The following is a 19,002-nucleotide window of genomic DNA, read 5'->3' as shown; positions in this document are numbered from 1 at the left end:
ATTCCTAACATGCCGGAAGCTGTATATTTTGCGACACAAAACTAAAGCTTACACGAAGTGATATCGAGTTTCCCGCTGGTTGACTGCAGGCTCATACAAAATGGCGGAAGAGACCGATGAGATCCGGCAAATCTTGTCTAAATATTTTAAGGGCCCACTGACGTATATATTTGGACCCGTTGCTAGGGACATTCACGGTTATATAGTTATAGAAATTTTTCTTGTTTAGTTATGGTTGAATCTTTTACTCAGTCCATAACGTAAATATGACGTCATCGGGTCACGCCCATGATCACGTGACCAATAAAGAAAAAGTTTAAAATTTTTGATGTTTTGCATGTTATCAGAAAATCATTCATGGTGTCATGATCTAAATTTGTTTTTGTATCTTGGTAAGTATGGGTTTCATTTCATTATGGAAAATAATTTTTTTAGAGAGATTTAAAATATTGATTTGTCCATAAAATTTTTATTAAAAATGATTTAAGCAAATGAATACTTAGTTATGTTCCCGACCCAGGTCGGAAAAATATAACGTCGAAAAAAAGTGAATCAAATTAAAGACCGCCAAGTATTTAGATTTTTCCTGCAAACCGGAAATCATTTTGTTAACGCATGCGTAATTCATCTGACAAGAGAACGGTGCGCGCGCTAGTTGTACGCGTACGCTTTTGAGATTATTTGCATGTGTAAAAAAAACTGCTTTTCCTGGTTCAATTTAAGTCAACTTTTTATAGTCAGGAAGTTTTTCGGTAGTTCTTATTGTTTCATCTTATTTGGCGAGTTTGAAGAAGTGCTCGAAAGGAATTTTTTTTGTACATCTGGCGCGTACAGATAGCGTGAGTAAACCGTACACGCAATACAGCGCGCGCTCTTTTAGCACCTTAGCAACGCGCGAGAAATCCGTCAGTGGGCCCTTAAGGGAAAAGAGTGCTTGTGACGGGAGGAGGAGACTATTTTTGCCACAAGTTGGAAAATGCCCTGAAGAAGAAAGGAGCAGAAGTGAATTTATTTGATATTATTTGGCCGTTAGATAAAACAGCATACAGGGAATTGGAAATTATGTGCCCTGGTTTGCACAATGAGAGCGCTTGTTTTTCCACTATAAACGAAGTTAGTGGAACACCACCAGCCAGCGCTAACTCGCCGAAAACGCTTCAAAATGGCTTGAGAAGCGGACGAACAAGAAAGAATACAACAAGGCAATAAGGTTAGTCGATTTTATTAGCAGAACATTATGTATTATTCCTTTTGAAACAAAATCGTTGAGTTCCCATACAAACCGTTATAAATTGCATCTTTGTAACACAACACATTCTCGTCCCCATAGCCCTTTCGTTTCTCTTAGCCCGCTTGGCACGAGAAAACGGAGGGCTCTGGGGACATAGGATTTTTGAATTAATTCGATTTTTTTTATTGGCTGTTTGGAACAAAGAATTCCTAAACGGAAATCGAAAACGTAACGATTCTCTCATACATTCTTTTGAAACGTCATGACTGCATACATGAAGACCGGAAGTCTTGGAATTCTGTGTCCCCAGAGCCCTTTGTTTCCTCGTGCCAAGGCCCAGCCGGCTAAGACAAACGAAAGGGCTATGGGGATGAGAATGAACACAACACCGTTCATAGGTAAGGGTTACGTTCGCTTATACTTTATGAATAATTCACATAGTGCGCTTGGGCCGCCTGTGCTCTAACCACTGAGCTACTGAGGCAGCCACAGTCGAGTGAGTCGAATAAAAGCTACAAAGGGACGTTGATTACCAGACATTTGCTCCAAGGCCTCTCGGACTGGGAATTACTTATGTTGGTTGTAAAGACAATGCTCATCAGACCAGATATTATTTACCTACTAGAAGATGGTTTTCCATGTTCTATAAGAAAATAATGCACGCTTGAGGTCTATAAAAGCTGCTAGTGGATGCCCGAGCCGTCAGGCGAGGGCGTTCAGCTGCTTTTCTAGACCTCAAAAGTGCATTATTTTCTTATAGGACATAGGAAAACCATCTTCTAGTGGGTTTAGAATATAGCATTAAAAAGAGCACAGAACTTACAAGACTCGCGGCCGCTCACGGCATTTTACAAACGCACGCAACATTGGTAAAAGTGAAAGTTTAGTTTATTCTTTTCTTTGATGGCTTCTTTATAAATAAACCAAGATACCATTTCATTCATGTCCTTTCTCCAACTTCCAAAAGATTCTCACAAAGCCGACAAATCTAGTTGAAATATTTACGCATTCAAGTTTGGTTAAGCCTACTTCAATTTCATTCAAATGAAAAATTTTCATGCGTTCGTTTCGCAGCAAGTTTTTCAAATTCGCCTCTTACTCGATTTTAAAAGAACAAAAGTGGAGTGTTCTGTCTTCAGATTGTGGCTAAAAAAGGTTTCTTACCTCAAAGCATTTCTAGAGTCCGGCTTGTTTTACTAAATAATTTCCAATTTTTTTTCCAAAGAAAAACAACAAATTTCAACGATTCTTTCTTCATCTGTCGCTTTCTTTGGCACTGTCTTACTTCCATTTAAGCAGGTTAAACGTTTCTGATAAAAACTCGCTGCTTTAAAGCATCATTTAAACAACAAAACAAGAGAATAGATGCGAAGTCGACAAAGTCGTTCAGCGAAATTCGACAAACAATTCGCACAGTATCCGGGGTACCGGGCTTCTATAGTTTTCAGCTATGTTCTATTAAAAATAATGCCCGCTAAAATTCCATCGCGGGTATACAGCGGCTCTATTCTAAATATATATAGACCATATGAATGTACATTTTGTATATCCATTTTTGGCAAAATAAAATGGTTGTTGTTGTTGAACATACCCGTACATGGCGTTTTTCGCACAAATTGTTCATCATCAGAGAGGTCAACTCTGTGTCTGGTAATCAATGTGTCATAGCAAATGTATTTGACTCACGCCACTTTGGTTGCCAACGTAGCTCGCTGGTTAGTGTAGGTTCCATGAGATCAGGGTGTCCAGGGTTGCAATTTGTTCTGTTTATATTGATATACATTTGTATCAGAGTTGACCTCTGTGATAATGAACAATTTGTTTCAAATTGTGCCATATTCAGACAAAAATAAGAAAATAGTTAAAAACTAATTAAAAAAGGATGGGAAACCAGGCACAGGAAATGCTGGGGTTCCAGGGAGAATAATTTGGAAAATTAATTTAAACACTTGGTAGCAGGTACCGTACCATTTCATTTTGACAATATTTAGACCTTTTTGTCACATCTTACTGATGGGTTTCATGGCCTGGTTGCACAGTAAGACTGCGAACCAAGGTTATTCAATTTGCAATAGAACTGTCACAATTTAATTGTTCCTCATTGTACCTGATGAGAAACAGAACATGCAACCATCTAAGATCAATGGAATTCCGTAAAATTCCGGTTATAGGCCCTGAGCTAACAAACAGCTTCGTAAAGGGTTTAACATGGTCTTGTAAATAGGAGGGCTTATATCCGGGGGGGGGGGGGGAGGGGGGGAGCGTTTTTTCGAAAAGAGGCATGGCAATGTTGATCGAAATAAGATTTTAAGTTGAAAAGTCATAATAAAGCAACATTTACCGGGTATCCCTGTTCTGTAATGTCATCTAGCAGAGCTTATATCTGGGGAGGGGGGGGGGGGGGGGGGGGGGCTTACATGTACAGTATAACCATATGTATTTTTTTGTTTCCAGGTAGACAGGCCTAATACCAGGGGGGCTTATAAGCAGCAGGGGGAGTGGGGGGCTTATAACCTGAATTTTACAGTATGCAATAAATTATGATTCAGCTAAGCATTCTATTCTTAGCGAATGCTGAAAACGTAGTACCGGGTAAATCAATACATTAGGAAAACAACATACCAAAAAATTATTAATTTTACTGCCATCGGCGCTTATTAAATTTTTGGATCTTGGGAGTGGGTGCTTATTCTTGTTCTTTCTTTAGTTTTCTTAATTCCTTCACCATTTTCAGCAAGAAGTGAGTTTATTTTGCACCAAAACAAGTAAATAATAACAAAACATGAAGATGTACCAAAGCAGAATTGTAACTGTTCATTGAAACTTCCTGTAAAATACTAAGAACACTCAGTCTTCAGGAAGTCTGTTAGTAGAACTAAGACAATTTCACTATTCAATACTCGTCTTTTGCACTTCAGGGTTTTTTTTTGTGGGGGACGTAGATGCTAATTTGAGGCTGGGCACTTATTAACTTTTCCTACCTTCAGGGTGGGTGCTTATCAGCTGTGGCACTTCATTGAATAAGTAATGGTAAGATGCATAAATTTTATCAATAGAATTTTATAAACAATGCTTTTTTTGTTTCTTTGCATAATTAGTAAGTCGAGATAATAAGTTTAAGTAACACTTCGTTTGTGATGAACTTCATGGAAGAGACTTACGCTGTTTTGATTTTAATTTTTTTAATGCAGTATTAATAATGATATGGTTTATTTTAATTGCAGCCTGCTGCCAGTACATGTATAATGTGGCTCATGCAGTTTAAACGGAAATGGGGAAATGGAGATGAATCTCTACTGGCCTACTTACCACTTGACAAGGTAATCCTCATGCTGTTGTTATGTGAAACTGATCAACCTTTGTCTAAGTTACTTTGTGTTTATTGCTCTTGTCTCACAGCAAGTTACCCTTTGGCTACTTATTTAAGTTTTAGTTTGAGATTATCCAAGAGGGAAATAGTTATATGTGTTGTGTTCTTGGACAAGATGCTATGTTCTTATGCAGCCTCTCTCCACAAAGGTGTATATATATATATAAAAAAATATATTATAGGTACCAGATAATTTAGTGCTTAAGGGGGGGGGGGACTAGCCTTCCTTTTAGGGTGGAGTAGATACCGGTATTTGTAGCAATATCAAGCTACGGAAACTGGAAGTTAGTGCTTGCCTAGTGAGCCACTTAGGCTTCTCTTGAATACAGGCTAAACCAAGGGAGACATGGTGAGGACCAGTGCATTGGACTCTGGCTTGAACTGTGTTGTGTTTTTGGGCAAGTCTTTGCTCTCATGCTGCCTCCTTCCACCCAGGAGTAAAACTTGTGATGGATTATTATCCCATCCAGTTGCAAGATCAGACAACAATATTGTTGTTACAAATGCCTGCTTAGGGAGTGGTCATTATTTACGGGGAGGGGGTTGGTGAATGGGAGAAGGCAACACCAGAAACTTTTTATGCCACCCCCACCTTTATGCTCAAGTAAACTTTTTAGCTCCCCCCTTTAGGGTCAAGTAAACGTTTTTGACCCCTCCTCCCCCACAAATCAACATAGGATCAAAAACTAAGTGACCAACAAATGAAGCCGCTGAGTGAGCCTCTTGAATACTTAGATTTAAAACCTGCTTAGCATGAAAAGGACATCATGTAAAATATTTTCTGTTTCATCAAAGAAATAGAAATACTCTGTAAGATGTCTTTTGGACACCTCATTCGACTAGCTAAACTGTTACCAGTTGACATTTTAGCGGAGCTCCTTAGCGGCCCGTAAGGGCCGCAGAGCGGAGCACCATACCCATAAAAAAAAACACATGAAAAAAAAAAAAAACACATGAAATAAAATAGGAAACCTCTGCATCCGAGTTTTCATGGTCATCATGGCTAGCGGCATGCCTCGCGGGCGCGTACGGCGGCGTACAAACGTACGTACGACAGGGCTGAATAACGTCTGCGCATGTGCAGGATGTCATCACAACAAAGACAAATTTTCGGCGCGAACGTGATGTGTGGTTCTTTTGTCGTTCAGTGAACGTCGGCAAAGGTGGTGGAGAGAATTTCCTTTTATTTTCGTACCGAAACGCGTGTATTTTCTCTTCCAACTTTAGCAAGTTATAATTTCAACTCTTAACAAGTCTGCAACGAAGTTTTTTCGCAAAGAAATGCCGGGGAACACGACAGAACTTCATTTAAACCAAAACACTTGGATCGTTGAATTCAACCGCCACAAACTACAGGATAATTCGCTTTCCCTGTATCGTTTTTTAAAATATGAACGCAAGATGTCTAAGGGACATTCATGGCCATATGAGAGATTGGAAAATTACTGAAAGAGGTGAGTATTATAAATAGTTACATTTTTAGTCAAAACAAATACACTTTTCTTTTGTGTAAATACCTTTTCTAGTTTAAAAGCCATCCTCTTATCCCCATTCCATTGATGAAATACCAAAACTGAAATTAATGTACTACAAAGTGGTGTATTCATTCAAGCAAATACATAAATACCACAAGAGTGGTACATTTGTGGAAGATAGTGTACATGTACCTAAATTACCTGAAGATGTTGATTCTTTGCTTTTTAGGGTTGTGTCAAGCCGATTGGAGTTGTTTGAAGCATTATCCTAAGAAGTTTTTTACAAAGAAAATTATTCCAAGTTCTTTTCAAGACTTTAAATAGAAATAAATAAATAATTGTTATTGTTTCTACTTTACCTGGTCTTTGTCAGATGATTGTGTACTGATTTTAGCAGTGGAGTAGGTGGAGCTTTTAGCCTGTCTCTGAAATGAAAAAGTAGATAGCCATAATATTTTTGTTACGGGGTCGAAAAAAAAAATGCATGCCACTTTTTTAAAAAAACACTTTTATTAATTAAAAGACCAAATAAATAAACACACAAAAACATGGCTACAGTCGTTTGTTCTCTGTCTTCTTTTCATTCATTTATTTATTTACGATAGCTAAATAATTATTTCCATCCCCCCTTATCTATTTCAAGTCCTTTCTCAGACTCAGAGTGCGATGAAATTCTAAAAATGCACTTACTTTCACAGGAGGAATGTAGTCTGGCTCATTTAAGAAGACACTGTCTGCAATCGAAGCACATTTATTACACCAGCGTGTTCCTGACCGATAATTAGGGACGTTAGCCCCTAACCTGTCAAATAAGCGGTAAAACCTCCTCGGAATATTTCTTTTCGAGAGCTCAGCAGAGTGTTCTAGTAGTGGCGAGGCGCAGCATTCGTTCGCTTCACGAGTAGCTCTGGCCCAGTGCCGAGTGCAGGCCCAACAATTCAAATTTCCATCCACGAATCGGGCAATGGCCTCGTCAAACTGCCTCAGGGGACCTTGACACTCTTCTCCAGCTCGGGTCCGTTTCGTAAACCAGCAAACCCGCTCGGTAGGTCTTGCAGTTGTTGCCAAAAACATTAAGGTGAACGTAGCCCACCATAATAATACGGCGTAACCAGTCATCTCCGATACCTCTAAAATTTTGCGAGTGCACTATCGTGTTTACGATCTCTTTTCACCTCTTGTACAAACTTTAAACCCTTTTGTACAAAAAGCTATGCCATGGTCTATCTTCGACGGGCTTAGTTTAAAAAAAATAAGCTACTGTTTTCAGTTTAACTCTCCTTTTTTGCGAAAAGCCGGGGACTACACGAAATATTTTAAAAAAAGCCGCCATTTTGATAAGGGTTGTTGTGGTACTTAGGCCGCGCGCGCCATAATATCCCGCACATGCGCAGACGTTATTCAGCCCTGTCCGTACGTACGGTGTTGCGCACATCCGGGATCTTGAAAGGTCTTGACAACTCGCGCAGTACTGGCGCGAAATAATTTTGCAGTGTGAGGAAAAAAAAGTGTGAGGTCTAAACAGCTAGTCTGAAAGTTAGAACTTGAGACAAACACATTTATTTTGGCTCCTTGTTATGCCGATGACTACAAACGAGAGCAGGGTAAACTTAACTTCGAGGAAACAGGGTTTAAGCGATTTGCGACGGGAAAGAGATCGCGAGAGATCCAGAAAACCCGGACAGAAAGCAGGCGAAAAAGTATAGCAAAGCGCCTGTCGAACCTGGTAGCAAAGTAGCGAAGAAAAGCGACTAAAATAGCAAGAGAGGTGCCGAGGAAACAGGCAAAGAAATAGCGGAGAACAAGGGAACGGAGATAAAACGAGCAGACGAGTGTACCTACTGCGGCCAACTGGTGAGTACAAAACTGCAGTGTTTCCGTCATTTAATATGTCTACGTTTTGTCTTAAGCTTACTTTATACGCAAAGTAACCTTATATTGACGGCACATTTTACTTGCTTTCGCCACTAAGCATTTGCTTGTGACATGAACAATGTTGAAAAATACTATTCCTTAAAATTCAGTTTTACCAGGTTTTACTGATCAAATAGGAGGATTTGATTATGTAAACAAATAATTGTTGGGCCTTCGAGGAACGAATTCACAAAGAATATCACTTCAACACATCTCGAAGAAAATTAAGCTTACGATTTTTAAATGCTTGTGATATGATTATTTTGTTTTACAGTGCTGGAAGAGCAGCTGAGATGAGAATGAAAGTGATGTCAGTTTGCACGAAGCACCTGGAATTTCGTTAACTCCGAGTGAAATAGATCGATTCAGTGTATGCAGTTTATTGATATTCATGATGGAGGTAAAATTACTGTTCATTTAGTCAGAGTAAATAAACTTCAGCTTCATTACTTAGCTCTTTCGTTCCCAAATATATTAAATAATCCACTTGTCATGTAGTTCTGTTCACTATTGAGCGTTCATGTAGATTACATAACAATGTCAACAATTTTGAGATTTTGAGGTCTGTTTTGCTGGTTTCATTCAGAATGTCAACAGTAAATGTTATATTTGTCATAAAAAAATCACAATCTTGTTGTGGAATTTGGAAAATGCACACAACAAAGGTTAATGACTACTGGAAAACTGGAATCTTTGTGAGTAAATTCATGCCATTTTAGACACTGTATGCAGCTGTGCATGCAAACTTATTATTAATTAAATGTGTATCTTTAAAAATCTTAGTATTACTGTTAAGAAAAAAGCTTTTAAGATGTGGCAATGTTTTTCCTATGCATGTACATGTATATATAGGGGTAGAGGGGAGGGGGAGTATTTAAAGGTCAAACCTTTTAAAGAGGGAGTGTAAGGGTTTGCAGTGATGCTTTGAGTTTATTAAAATATCAGGACCTGAACAATCGATGGAATCGATAATCGATGGCAATCGATAACAATCGATGACAATCGATATCAATTAATCGATTGATATTGATAATCGATGAACAATCGATCGCTAAAGTTTTTGTGATTATAGATTGTCATCGATTATCAATTTCATCGATAATCGATGACAATCGATCAATTAACTAACATCGATTTTCATCGATTATCAATATCATCGATTACCAATTCAATCGATCATTTAACTGCCATCGTTTTTTATTTGACTAGTATTTGATAAATATGTTTACTTTAAAACACACGGTCTCTCTTGTATGTTATATTTTATTAGCAACAACAATGATAACCTTTCCAAAAAATGTCAATACAACGAGAAACTTACTAACTTAACAGTAATAAGGCAATAATTATTTAAAACAAACGTTTTGAGCTTAAGTCTTATTCGCCTCCATCAACGAAGCGTACGCTTTTCGGTCTGGTTTGCTTTCGAACCAACTCCTGGCAAAGTAAATAGAAATCGCAACTTACAGAATTCCTCGCTGTCTAAGTACAATGTAATTTTTCTAAAACTCTGTCTTGTAGTCCATAAACATTTTCTCGCTCGTCCGAAATATTTCAAATCAAACAGTAGCAGAGAGAACTCAAAAATACGTCGTCCGTACGTCGGAACGAAAACGAGACAACAGTGGGAGTCTGGTGATGAGTTTCGCCTGTCACGTCCGCCATTTTTGACTCGGTCACGAATAACGAAGTGTCTTTGGAATTCTAGCGCTAGCAAACAGTAGGAAACTCGAATGAAAAACAGAAACATTAAAGCTTATGATGTAAACTTCATCTCAATGGAAAGGAGCTTTATTATTTTTTTTTACAAAACAACATATGTAAGTATTTACTTCATGCTTCGGATTGATTGTGTGTTTAATGCCAATCGATGGCAATCGATGAAGTTCGCGACCACCAAAGTGTGATTATCGATTGATCATCGATTGGCCGATGCCAATCGATGCCAATCAACAGTAATTAATCGATTGTCATCGATTGATCGATTGATTTTCCGATCATCGATTTTCATCGATTGTTCAGGTCCTGAAATATTTACAGTAGAACCCTGCTAACTCGAACTCTGAAGGGAAACGAAAATGAGTTCGAGTTAGCGGGGTTTTTCGAGTTAGCGGGGTTGATTGAATATTTTATTTGCCAAGTTAATAATTGATAGTTTACTGATTTTTAAGCACTTCAGTATACAGTACTGTGCAAATTGAACTTATCTTGCCAGAAACTCTAAAGCGACCACACATTCTTTTGTTAAGAGTGGAAAATGACTGTCAAATACATGATCTGTTCATTGCTATAATCAATGGGCAACCGTTGCGAGTTGCAAGTTCTGGAATTCGAGTTATCAGCGTAAAAAGTTTGACCCAAATTTTGTTCAAGGGAAACAAAATTTAGTTCGAGTTAGCGGGGTTTTCGAGTTATCCGAGTTCGAATTTAACCGAGTAAAAATGACTGAAAAGTGGGGTCAAATCCAAGGGAAATGGAAGTGAGTTTGAGTTAGCAAGGTTGTTCGAGTTATCCGAGTTCGAGTTACCGGTTTTTTTTTCTGTAGTTGACTTCGCAGTTATCAGTAAAAAAAATAGTCTGTGCTGATACATCTCTGTTAAATATATAAGGTATCCTTTCGCATCCAGTAGTTTTGCTTCACTTTATACAAGCTTGCGTTAAGTGTTTTGTTTTATAAATTATTGATTTTCATACCAATTAATCAATTTTAATTTAATCTGTGGCATTTGACTTTTTTCAGGGTTAACATGAATTTCAGAATTTGCAGAGCCACAGACACAAAAACAGAATGTGGACAAGGACATCAAAAGAAAACAGGAAGGATTAAGATTATCCAGCTTGATGTTTGGGTGTCTTCATGATGCCATTTTCAAGAGACTAGTAAATTACATGTAAATTGAAATCAAGAAAAGCTGCAAATGAGCAAAGTTTATATTTTAAATGTTAACGTATTTACAGTGTACTTCAGAAAACAACTTCTTGATTGACCTGTCTCTTTCACATCTTTTTAGATGTAACAAGGGCATTATGAAGTGATCTTTTTAAGAATAATTTATGCAGCCAAAACAGTAACAGCAGAAATGAATGGGAGTTTAAAATTGCTATTTTCAATGTTTTGGCTGGTAAGAAACCACATGTGACCAAGCTAAAATCTCTTTGGCCGGTTAACATGACCTGTAAGTGTCCAAATATTTTGAGCCCTCGACTACACAGGACTTACATGTAGTTGTCTAATTACTGTATATCATAAGATCTTTGGTTGACCTTGGGGGAGGTAGTGGAGGTAAAAAGCAATGTAATAATTTGAATTTGGATTGGTAATGCTGAAACTGGTGTAATTCTTAAGTATAGAGGTTAAAATCGTGATTGCAAGCAATATGCAATACCAATTTCATTCTTATGTGTTGTATGCTGCGTACAATTTATAAGAACAGCTATAATGTTAAAATTAGTGAAATATTCTAAAGCCAGATTAAATTTGCAGTATCCATTAGGTACCATGAAGCAACCAAATTGTGACTCATTTGCTTACTTTGTGAACTTCATGACGAATGGGCAACATGACTCCACAAAAATGTGTACAATAAAGCATACAAATTTTTAAAAGAGCAGTCAAAGTATTGATGCTTTTTTTCTTGCATAGTTTTATACACAAGCAAACATGATTCTATTTTTTCTGCGTAATCAAAGAACAAAACTGAGTTTGAGACACACAAACAATATTCTATCTTCCCAGAATTTTTGTTTTTTTTTTATTTCTGTAAGTGAAGTGAAACCCCTTAAGAGGAAGGGGACTCAAAAAGACATGTAAAAGTAAAAAAGGTGCTATCATCCTTTTTTTTTTTTGGGGGGGGGGGCGAGGGGGGTGGGATGGGGTTACAGAATGTCCCTTCTTTGCTTCCAGTTAGTTTCACTCCGGTTTGCTTGTAGTTAGGTTCACCCCTGTTTGCTCGCAGTTAGCTTTATTCATCCGGTGTGCTTGGGATTAGCTTTCACTCTAGTTTGCTTGTGGTTAGCTTTCACTCCGGTTTGCTTGGCATTAGCTTATGGCAATATGCTGTAAACCCTTTGCTACATGTATGACCTCTGCCATTTCCATTCAAAATTAAAATATAGGCAAATAGTGAAAATAAAAACAAATGAATGAATGAAAAAAAGAAAATTAACCATATTCTTAATGTAGATGTATATTATTTCCTATATACTCTAAATGTTAAGTGCTTTGCTAATTTACCACGTGATATGCCTATCTACCCCAACATGCAGCCCTACTACCCCCTCCTTATCTTCGAAGGTTACATAATTACCCGTTTTGCAGCATAATTTCCCATCCAGACTTCTGGATCATAATGCTGTCGGTGGAATTAAAACGTTTTGATTGATTTTGTTTGTTCTCGGCTTATTTGGTGTTGCTGTATACGGTACTCCCATATAAGGGCTATACGGGTATGTGCTGCTCAACAGGGTGTGCCTTTTGCCTCTCTGACTCTGAAACAGGGTATACAAATCACTCTTTTGACTGTGGAACACTATCAAGTTTAGCTATGAAAATCCGCTCCTCTCATTGGTTTTTCTCCAAGCCACAGACAAAGTCAAGTGAGCGCTTTGTGATGTACGCTAGTGTTTTTATATCTATCTTCATATATTTTTCATTGTGGATATTGTCTGGAACAGGGTACCTATTTTGCACTGTTTGTCTGGAACAGGGTCGCAAATTGAGCCGTTTTTCTCTGGAACAGGTCTAGAGTCTCAGCGACTCAGTGGCACACCCCTTGAGTAAATTTTAGGGAGTACCTCTCCCCCCCCCCCCCCCCCGGGACACGGTAAAAAAAAAGTAAGTAACAATATTAAAATTTATAAAAAAAAAATAAAACGAATATTATATTCTTAGCCTTAAAATTGTACAATGGCTTGAATTCAGGTTTCAATAAAGTGCAAAATAATTAACTGGGGAGCTCCGCTTTTAGGCTTGCCTAAATCTATATATTATTGATAATCTAGATACACAGAGGGCAGCCAAACTCCTAGTTAAACCTGATAACAACAAAAACAATAAAGAAAGAATGATAATCTGTTACAAGCGTGAGACAAAGAAAAAATCTGGGAATTGAACCCATGGCCTCCCAGATACTAATTGTGAAATGGTGACTTAAAGAAGCAGGTGTGAGGTGACCCTCTAAATTGGGGTGTCATCAACCCATATCAGATTAACTAGATACTGTAGGTTGATAGAAAAACATTGGTAGGGCATTGTTAAGTAAGCTAATAGAGCAACTTGACCAGTCAATTGTCAATGTGTTTATACCTTAGCCAGAGTTTTATTTACAGAGAAGTTTCCCTTTGCATTGCTAGAAATGAACATCAGGTGATTGTCATCCAACCTTTTTTGACCCCCCCCCCCCCCCCATCAGTGATGCAAAAACTTTTTTGCCCTCCATTTACAGGCGACAAAACATTTTTGACCCCCATCCCATTCACCAACCCCTCCAATAGAACAGCACGTGTACTTTAGTAGCTGAACTTAAAATGTTGCGATAGACTCCGATCTTTGGCTAAGTATGAATTAGCAGCTGCAATGATTTGACTGAGAGGGCGATTTGTAATCTTTAAACAAAGCTAACCGCGTTATCCCCAGCCCAGAAATAAATTTAGAAATATTATCCCTCATAGCACTGCTAAACCTTTAGGTATTCACAGCGTCGATTACTTTCGCGTCTCGCGCTTCTCGTCCCTTACGGGTGCCACTCAAACTCCCACTCTGCCGTACTTGGGCAAGAATATGTGGGATGAACTGTATCGTTAAGAACACAACGCGACGGTGGCGACCAGGGACACCGCCCTCGATTCTGTGCAGTCCTACGCACTAACCACTATACCCCATCTTCAAAACTTGAAAAAGAAATAGCTTAAAATGTACCCTTGTTTTAGAGTATAAAAGTCTTGGTTCAGTACTTGAGTTTACATTTCACGTCCAGACATGCCACTCGAGAGAACAGATCATTCTTCATTTGCATGAGATGCATGATGAATGGTTTCTAATAATTTATCTTATATCAAAAGGAGTTAGATATATGATCACATCTTTGAGCTGATTTTATTTGACAAGAAATGTTCGGAGTTATTACTATGTTTTGGACGTTTTGCTCAAATGGGCGTCAATTGTAAACGTTTGGCCTTCGAGTGTACTTAAAAAGTTGTTGAAAACGATGATTGAATTGATTTTAAATCCAGAATTCTGCAAGCTGTGAGTATTGATAGTTGGTGGTTGGGTCTCAGTGATCGGTATACATGACGGTCAAATTGACGCGTGACATGTTATTAAAACCTTTAATTTATTTTGTTGAGGCTAATTAGCTTTGAAGTGAAATATCAATTACTATGAGAAAGTATTGACAATCTCAGCTTTTACCGCATAACAGGTGCAATTTTTCCCAACTCGCATCCAAAAGAGCCTAAATACTCGAGACGACATAGTCTTTATCTCATCCTTAGTGTAGACTTGGTTTGATCCATTAGTCATAATAACTATAATAATAATAACTGATAGGCAATATGCGTAATTAACGGAATGGGTTAACGTTCGTCCTTCAAGAATTAGTCGCTGCCTTGATTGATAATCCCAGAATTGCCAAATTTTATTGTTGCTAGTGTCGGATAAACGCAGATTTTTGCTTTTCAATTTTTTTTTTACCCTAAAATTATGCAACCTACGGCTGGAAATCAATTCGCCTCTCCTGCTGTGTGTTCCTTAATTTAAATCTTCCATAAACACAAATGCCACATTTAAATAATTGATATTGATTTTTCGTTGAATAAAAAGTGCTATTGTTTGAAAGTCAAATTTTCGTAATTTATAGCTGTGCGAAAGATTTTTTAAAAAAGGCATTTTTTATGAAGAACGTGGTTTTGAAACTTTGTTTGCCTTGCCATTAACCTTATAACTGAAACCAAATTATTTAGATTCGTTTGTTTATACACGAATCAACGTCGATGAATCATTCTAAAGTGCTTTTAAACTAGTATTTACTTTTCATTTTTTTCAGGCTGTTTCCTCTGCCTTCCACAGATAATAGACTGCACTGCTTAACACAATTTTCTCAAAATATATCTGGATATACACAACATTACTTCTTTCTGGGGCGGGAAAGTTTTGTTCCTCTAACTTTATGTCCGTAAGATACGGTCTATAATAGGCTGTTTCACTATCATGTGGAAACAAGACTTAGTTTGGTCAATAATTACAAAGCATTTCACATATATTATTTACAGTTCGAGGACATTTTAAGTGGTTTACTTGCATTAACTAAAAGGCAGTGCTAAACTGATTTCATTGTTGTTTACATTTCATTTTAAGAAAAAAAATAATATTTCCAAGCTAGGTTATATGATTTCAGCATCTTATTCCAAAAAATGGCAATTGAATTTCCGTTCAGTTCCAAACATATCAAGGCCTGAGTATAACGTCCTTCATCAAATACTCTAAAATATTCTCACAGTTTTGTCAACATGTTTACAACAGCATTAAGCTACAAATGGAATGTCCGAACATAAGATTTTAAAATCCATAAAACGCCGTCCTTTGCTTTCCAGTTATTGGCAGTCGCCTCCGAAGGACGGTGTCTCACGGTCTTTAGAGTTTAAGCATCAGCCTTTGTGGTAAGCATAAAAAAAATTACTAGTGTTTCAATACATTTTTTTTTTCTTTTTCGATGGCGATGGTCCAACTAAAGAGAAACAGCGTTTGGCAACTGACTTGATTTTGCATTAAAGGCGGGTAAACGCACTGGACTCTCACCGTAAACTTGTATTTAACTGCGTTGCTCTATTGTCTTTTTTCAGTTATTGGCAGTTGCTTCCGAAGAACGGTGTCCCACGGTGATTAGAGTTTGAGCATAATTATCTCTGGTAAGCGAAAAAGAAAAATTACCTGTTTCAATATGTTTTTAATTGTTTTTTCTTTTCTATGGCGATTGTTCATCTGAAGTGAGACACAAGGTTTGGGAGCCAACTTTTCTTATGGTTGCCACATCAACTATTCCGGAGACTTTCAGAAGGAAGTGTGAATTTTGTTATGACAACTTTGTTAAATGTAAATTTCTATCTCTTTGTTCCCACCACAGATTACGATACCTGTTCACTGCCATGGCAACTGGTATATCAGCACGATGGAAGCGGAATTGCTGTATCAGGTTGAAAGCACTCATTGGTATCCGCCGTCTTATCAGGAGCTCGAGTGCGTGTAGTCATACTTGGATCATCTTACAGCACAGAGGCTGACAACGTTCAAGTGCACGGCGATAACGTGTTTGCTCAACTCCTGCAACACGTGTCTACCAGTGGATCGATGCAGATGACCAGGTACAACATGGGCTCAAATACACATCGTGGAACCAATAGCGCTAGCATGAAAAAAAGTATCAAGTGGTATGTGCAGACATCCGGGTTCCTTCTAATGCCATCGTACTCTCACCTGGCCGACGGCAGCAAAGTGCAGGGCAGCCTGAACAATCTAGAGAGCAGCGTACAAAATGGCCACGAAATTAGATGTGTGAGTTCCAAGAGATATTCCTTTCCGATCCGGAATGTCGCAATCAACAACCAGGGTGACAAGTTTGTTTCTGGGCAAAGCTTGGACCACATCAGTGTCAGCTCGAGCAGCAATCTCATCCAATTTCAAAGTAACGCCTATTGGTGGTTCACAGTGGTAACTACTCGTGGGTTGCGTGACATGTCACGCTGGACTGTTGGAACCCATCAGTCACGAGGCCACACCCAGGACACAGTGGGAAATGAGTGGTTTGCAGATGATTGCTGGAAGGACGTCTTCACCCACGATGCAAACGGAGTGCGTATTTGTGGATCACGCCAAGCACTGGTGTCGGCATTGATGTCCGGTCATCGTGTTCGTTTCCAGGTGCCACAATGGAATTACTACACAGCGGAAGCTGACAATCTGTCCGTTCGGAATGGCCATGTGACAGCTCAGGCGCTGAAACACGTCAGTAAGAAAGGATTGACAGTTTTTTTTTCAGGATGACGCCTATTGGTATTGGTTGATGGTTTCCACCACTGGAACCGTCCGTGCAACGAGGTATAATGTGGGAGAGCACAAGCACCGTGGTGATTCCACTCATAAGCTGACAGTGAAGTGGTTCGTTGACACCAGACCGTGGAACCAAATCCTCTCAAACGACCAATCTGGGAATGTCCTTACTGGAAGCAGAAGTAACCTGGTACAGGCTGTCAGAGCTGGAACAGATGTGCGCTGTGTGCAGGGAAATGAAAAGCAAGGCTCAACACCTGGCCGTGTCTCCAGATGGAAACCACGTGGCTGCCCAAACCCTCAACCACGTCAGCATGCAGTCGGCACCCAATCCGAACTAGGTGATGATCCAGCCCAAAGCCTATTGGTGGTTCACAATCGTTTTCACAACTGGCTTCAGAGAAATATCGCATTGGACCGTAGGCGAACACGTGGATCGCGGACACACCTCAGGCAAGGTTGGCCAAAAATGGTTTGTCAACCACTAAAGAAACCTATTTACCAGAACGAAACTTTGCACGCGAAGCCATACAAAGAAACTTTTTGATCTACAAACTGAACGCTTTCTGTGCTTTACACAAGTGAGAAGCAAACAAATAAGGGGTGTAGTTTGGGGGTAGAATACTTGGAATATGTGATTTGCTTGCAGTTACGAGTAATGCAATAAAACATTGAAACAGATTATTTCTAGCCTGCATTAAAGCGAAGTAACTTTTGTTTATCATTTCAGATGTTATAGCGTGTGTACATTCTACCTCGCCCTTCAAATAAACTAAACTAAACTAAACAAAGCTGAAAAACAGAACACAGAGAAGCAAAGCAAAAACAAAAATCGGTCCGCGATGCGTACGTGTGGGGGCTTGATAATTTCAAATTTGATTCTTCTTTTTTGTGAATTCATTTAGTACATTCAATTACCTTAAGGCTGCTATTTATTGCGGCAAATAATCTTTGCGATTTTTTGCAAATTCATTCATTGAAAATTTATGAGCAGCAGGTGATTCAAACATTTCTTTGATGCACATGATAACAGATAAACAGCGGAATGTCGATTACATTGATATAACATATTTTCGCCTTACGTCATTAAGAGTGTATCCATAAGAGGACCAGGCAACGTGTGATACAGCTCATATCACCGATTTCGCCCAAACTTAGCATAAATGTTGGGTATGGTGAGCTATTTACTGTGACAAAACATCAGCTCAAAATATTTTATTCCCTTCAAGTTATGGCACCTTTTGCAAAAATGGCCATTTTTCACTAATTTATGCATATTTAATTAGCTGACTTTGATTGACCAGTTCCACAAGAAAAAAAGACTTCTGAAAATAAATTTCACTGCATTATATTCTGTGGTTATTAGGCTTTAAGTACAATAATTCACTTCAACCGTCTGATTTGATTTCTTCTCCTCAAACGGTCTTTTGGAAGGTACACATTTCGTACTGTTGGAAATAGCCTTTAACTAGTGCCCAATATCTCCCATGAGCAACAACTTTATTATATACATTATTCTTACATGGGTAATGAAGTCCATCATTAAACTTTACAAAAATGCAACAAAATGTCTGGGGACTTCAATATTTTATTAGTATTGAAGAACTAAACACACGTGACTTAACGATTTCTTGCTATTTCATCAAAATTCACCGAAACACAGAAGCCATTTATTTGCCTCAATTCGGCACAAAATCGGTACGAAATAGCTAATCAAGCATAAATCTATAGATAACAATCAAAATATTGGCGAAGATTGGCAGTTAGGGCATTTTTCGGAGCGTTTTCAGAGCCATATAATTCGGCAATGTTGTGATAGTAAATGTAAAAATAGCAGCGAAAGATTTTCTTCAAAAGCTCGCTCAATTCAACATTTAGGCACATCAAAGTTAAGAAACAAGAAAGTAATACTACATACATGCCACTTATCGACACACAGATGCTTTCTTTTGAAGAATTTGTTCTTCCT

The 19,002-nt window shown here is 38.4% G+C and overlaps 1 protein-coding gene, 1 long non-coding RNA gene and 1 pseudogene across 3 annotated transcripts; 2 read left to right on the top strand and 1 right to left on the bottom strand.

Moving 5' to 3' along the window:
* Positions 1 to 6,309: 6,309 nt before the first annotated feature.
* Positions 6,310 to 7,197, bottom strand: LOC144655479 (uncharacterized). Its single transcript, XM_078515733.1, has 2 exons — positions 6,767 to 7,197; positions 6,310 to 6,501 (listed from the first exon to the last, which is right to left on the bottom strand). Exons 1-2 carry the CDS (start codon positions 7,193 to 7,195, stop codon positions 6,427 to 6,429), a joined length of 504 nt encoding a protein of 167 aa, XP_078371859.1. The 5' UTR covers positions 7,196 to 7,197; the 3' UTR covers positions 6,310 to 6,426.
* Positions 7,198 to 7,495: 298 nt separating this feature from the next.
* Positions 7,496 to 11,598, top strand: LOC144655486 (uncharacterized). 2 transcript variants are annotated; one of them, XR_013571121.1, is made up of 3 exons: positions 7,496 to 7,930; positions 8,265 to 8,390; positions 10,731 to 11,598. It is a non-coding gene; the product is annotated as an uncharacterized LOC144655486 (long non-coding RNA). The 2 variants fall into 2 exon arrangements; XR_013571122.1 differs by lacking the exons at positions 7,496 to 7,930; positions 8,265 to 8,390 and adding an exon at positions 8,547 to 9,810.
* A 4,463-nt stretch (positions 11,599 to 16,061) lies between these two features.
* LOC144655000 (uncharacterized) lies at positions 16,062 to 17,714 on the top strand (annotated as a pseudogene).
* Positions 17,715 to 19,002: the final 1,288 nt, after the last annotated feature.

Source organism: Oculina patagonica, chromosome 5 (genome assembly GCF_052425735.1).
Source record: "Oculina patagonica isolate OP01 chromosome 5, crgOcupat, whole genome shotgun sequence".
Taxonomy (NCBI): Eukaryota; Metazoa; Cnidaria; class Anthozoa; order Scleractinia; family Oculinidae; genus Oculina; species Oculina patagonica.
Note: the sequence above shows the minus strand (reverse complement) of the source record. Positions and strands in the feature narration are given on the sequence as shown.

What these genes read in the sequence shown, in the direction of transcription:
- LOC144655479 (XM_078515733.1), bottom strand. Translation starts at nt 7,195, where the DNA reads ATGACTGGTTACGCCGTATTATTATGGTGGGCTACGTTCACCTTAATG. An exon ending in ACTACATTCCTCCTGTGAAA is followed by an intron (nt 6,502 to 6,766) that starts GTAAGTGCATTT and finishes TTTTCATTTCAG; the next exon opens with AGACAGGCTAAAAGCTCCAC.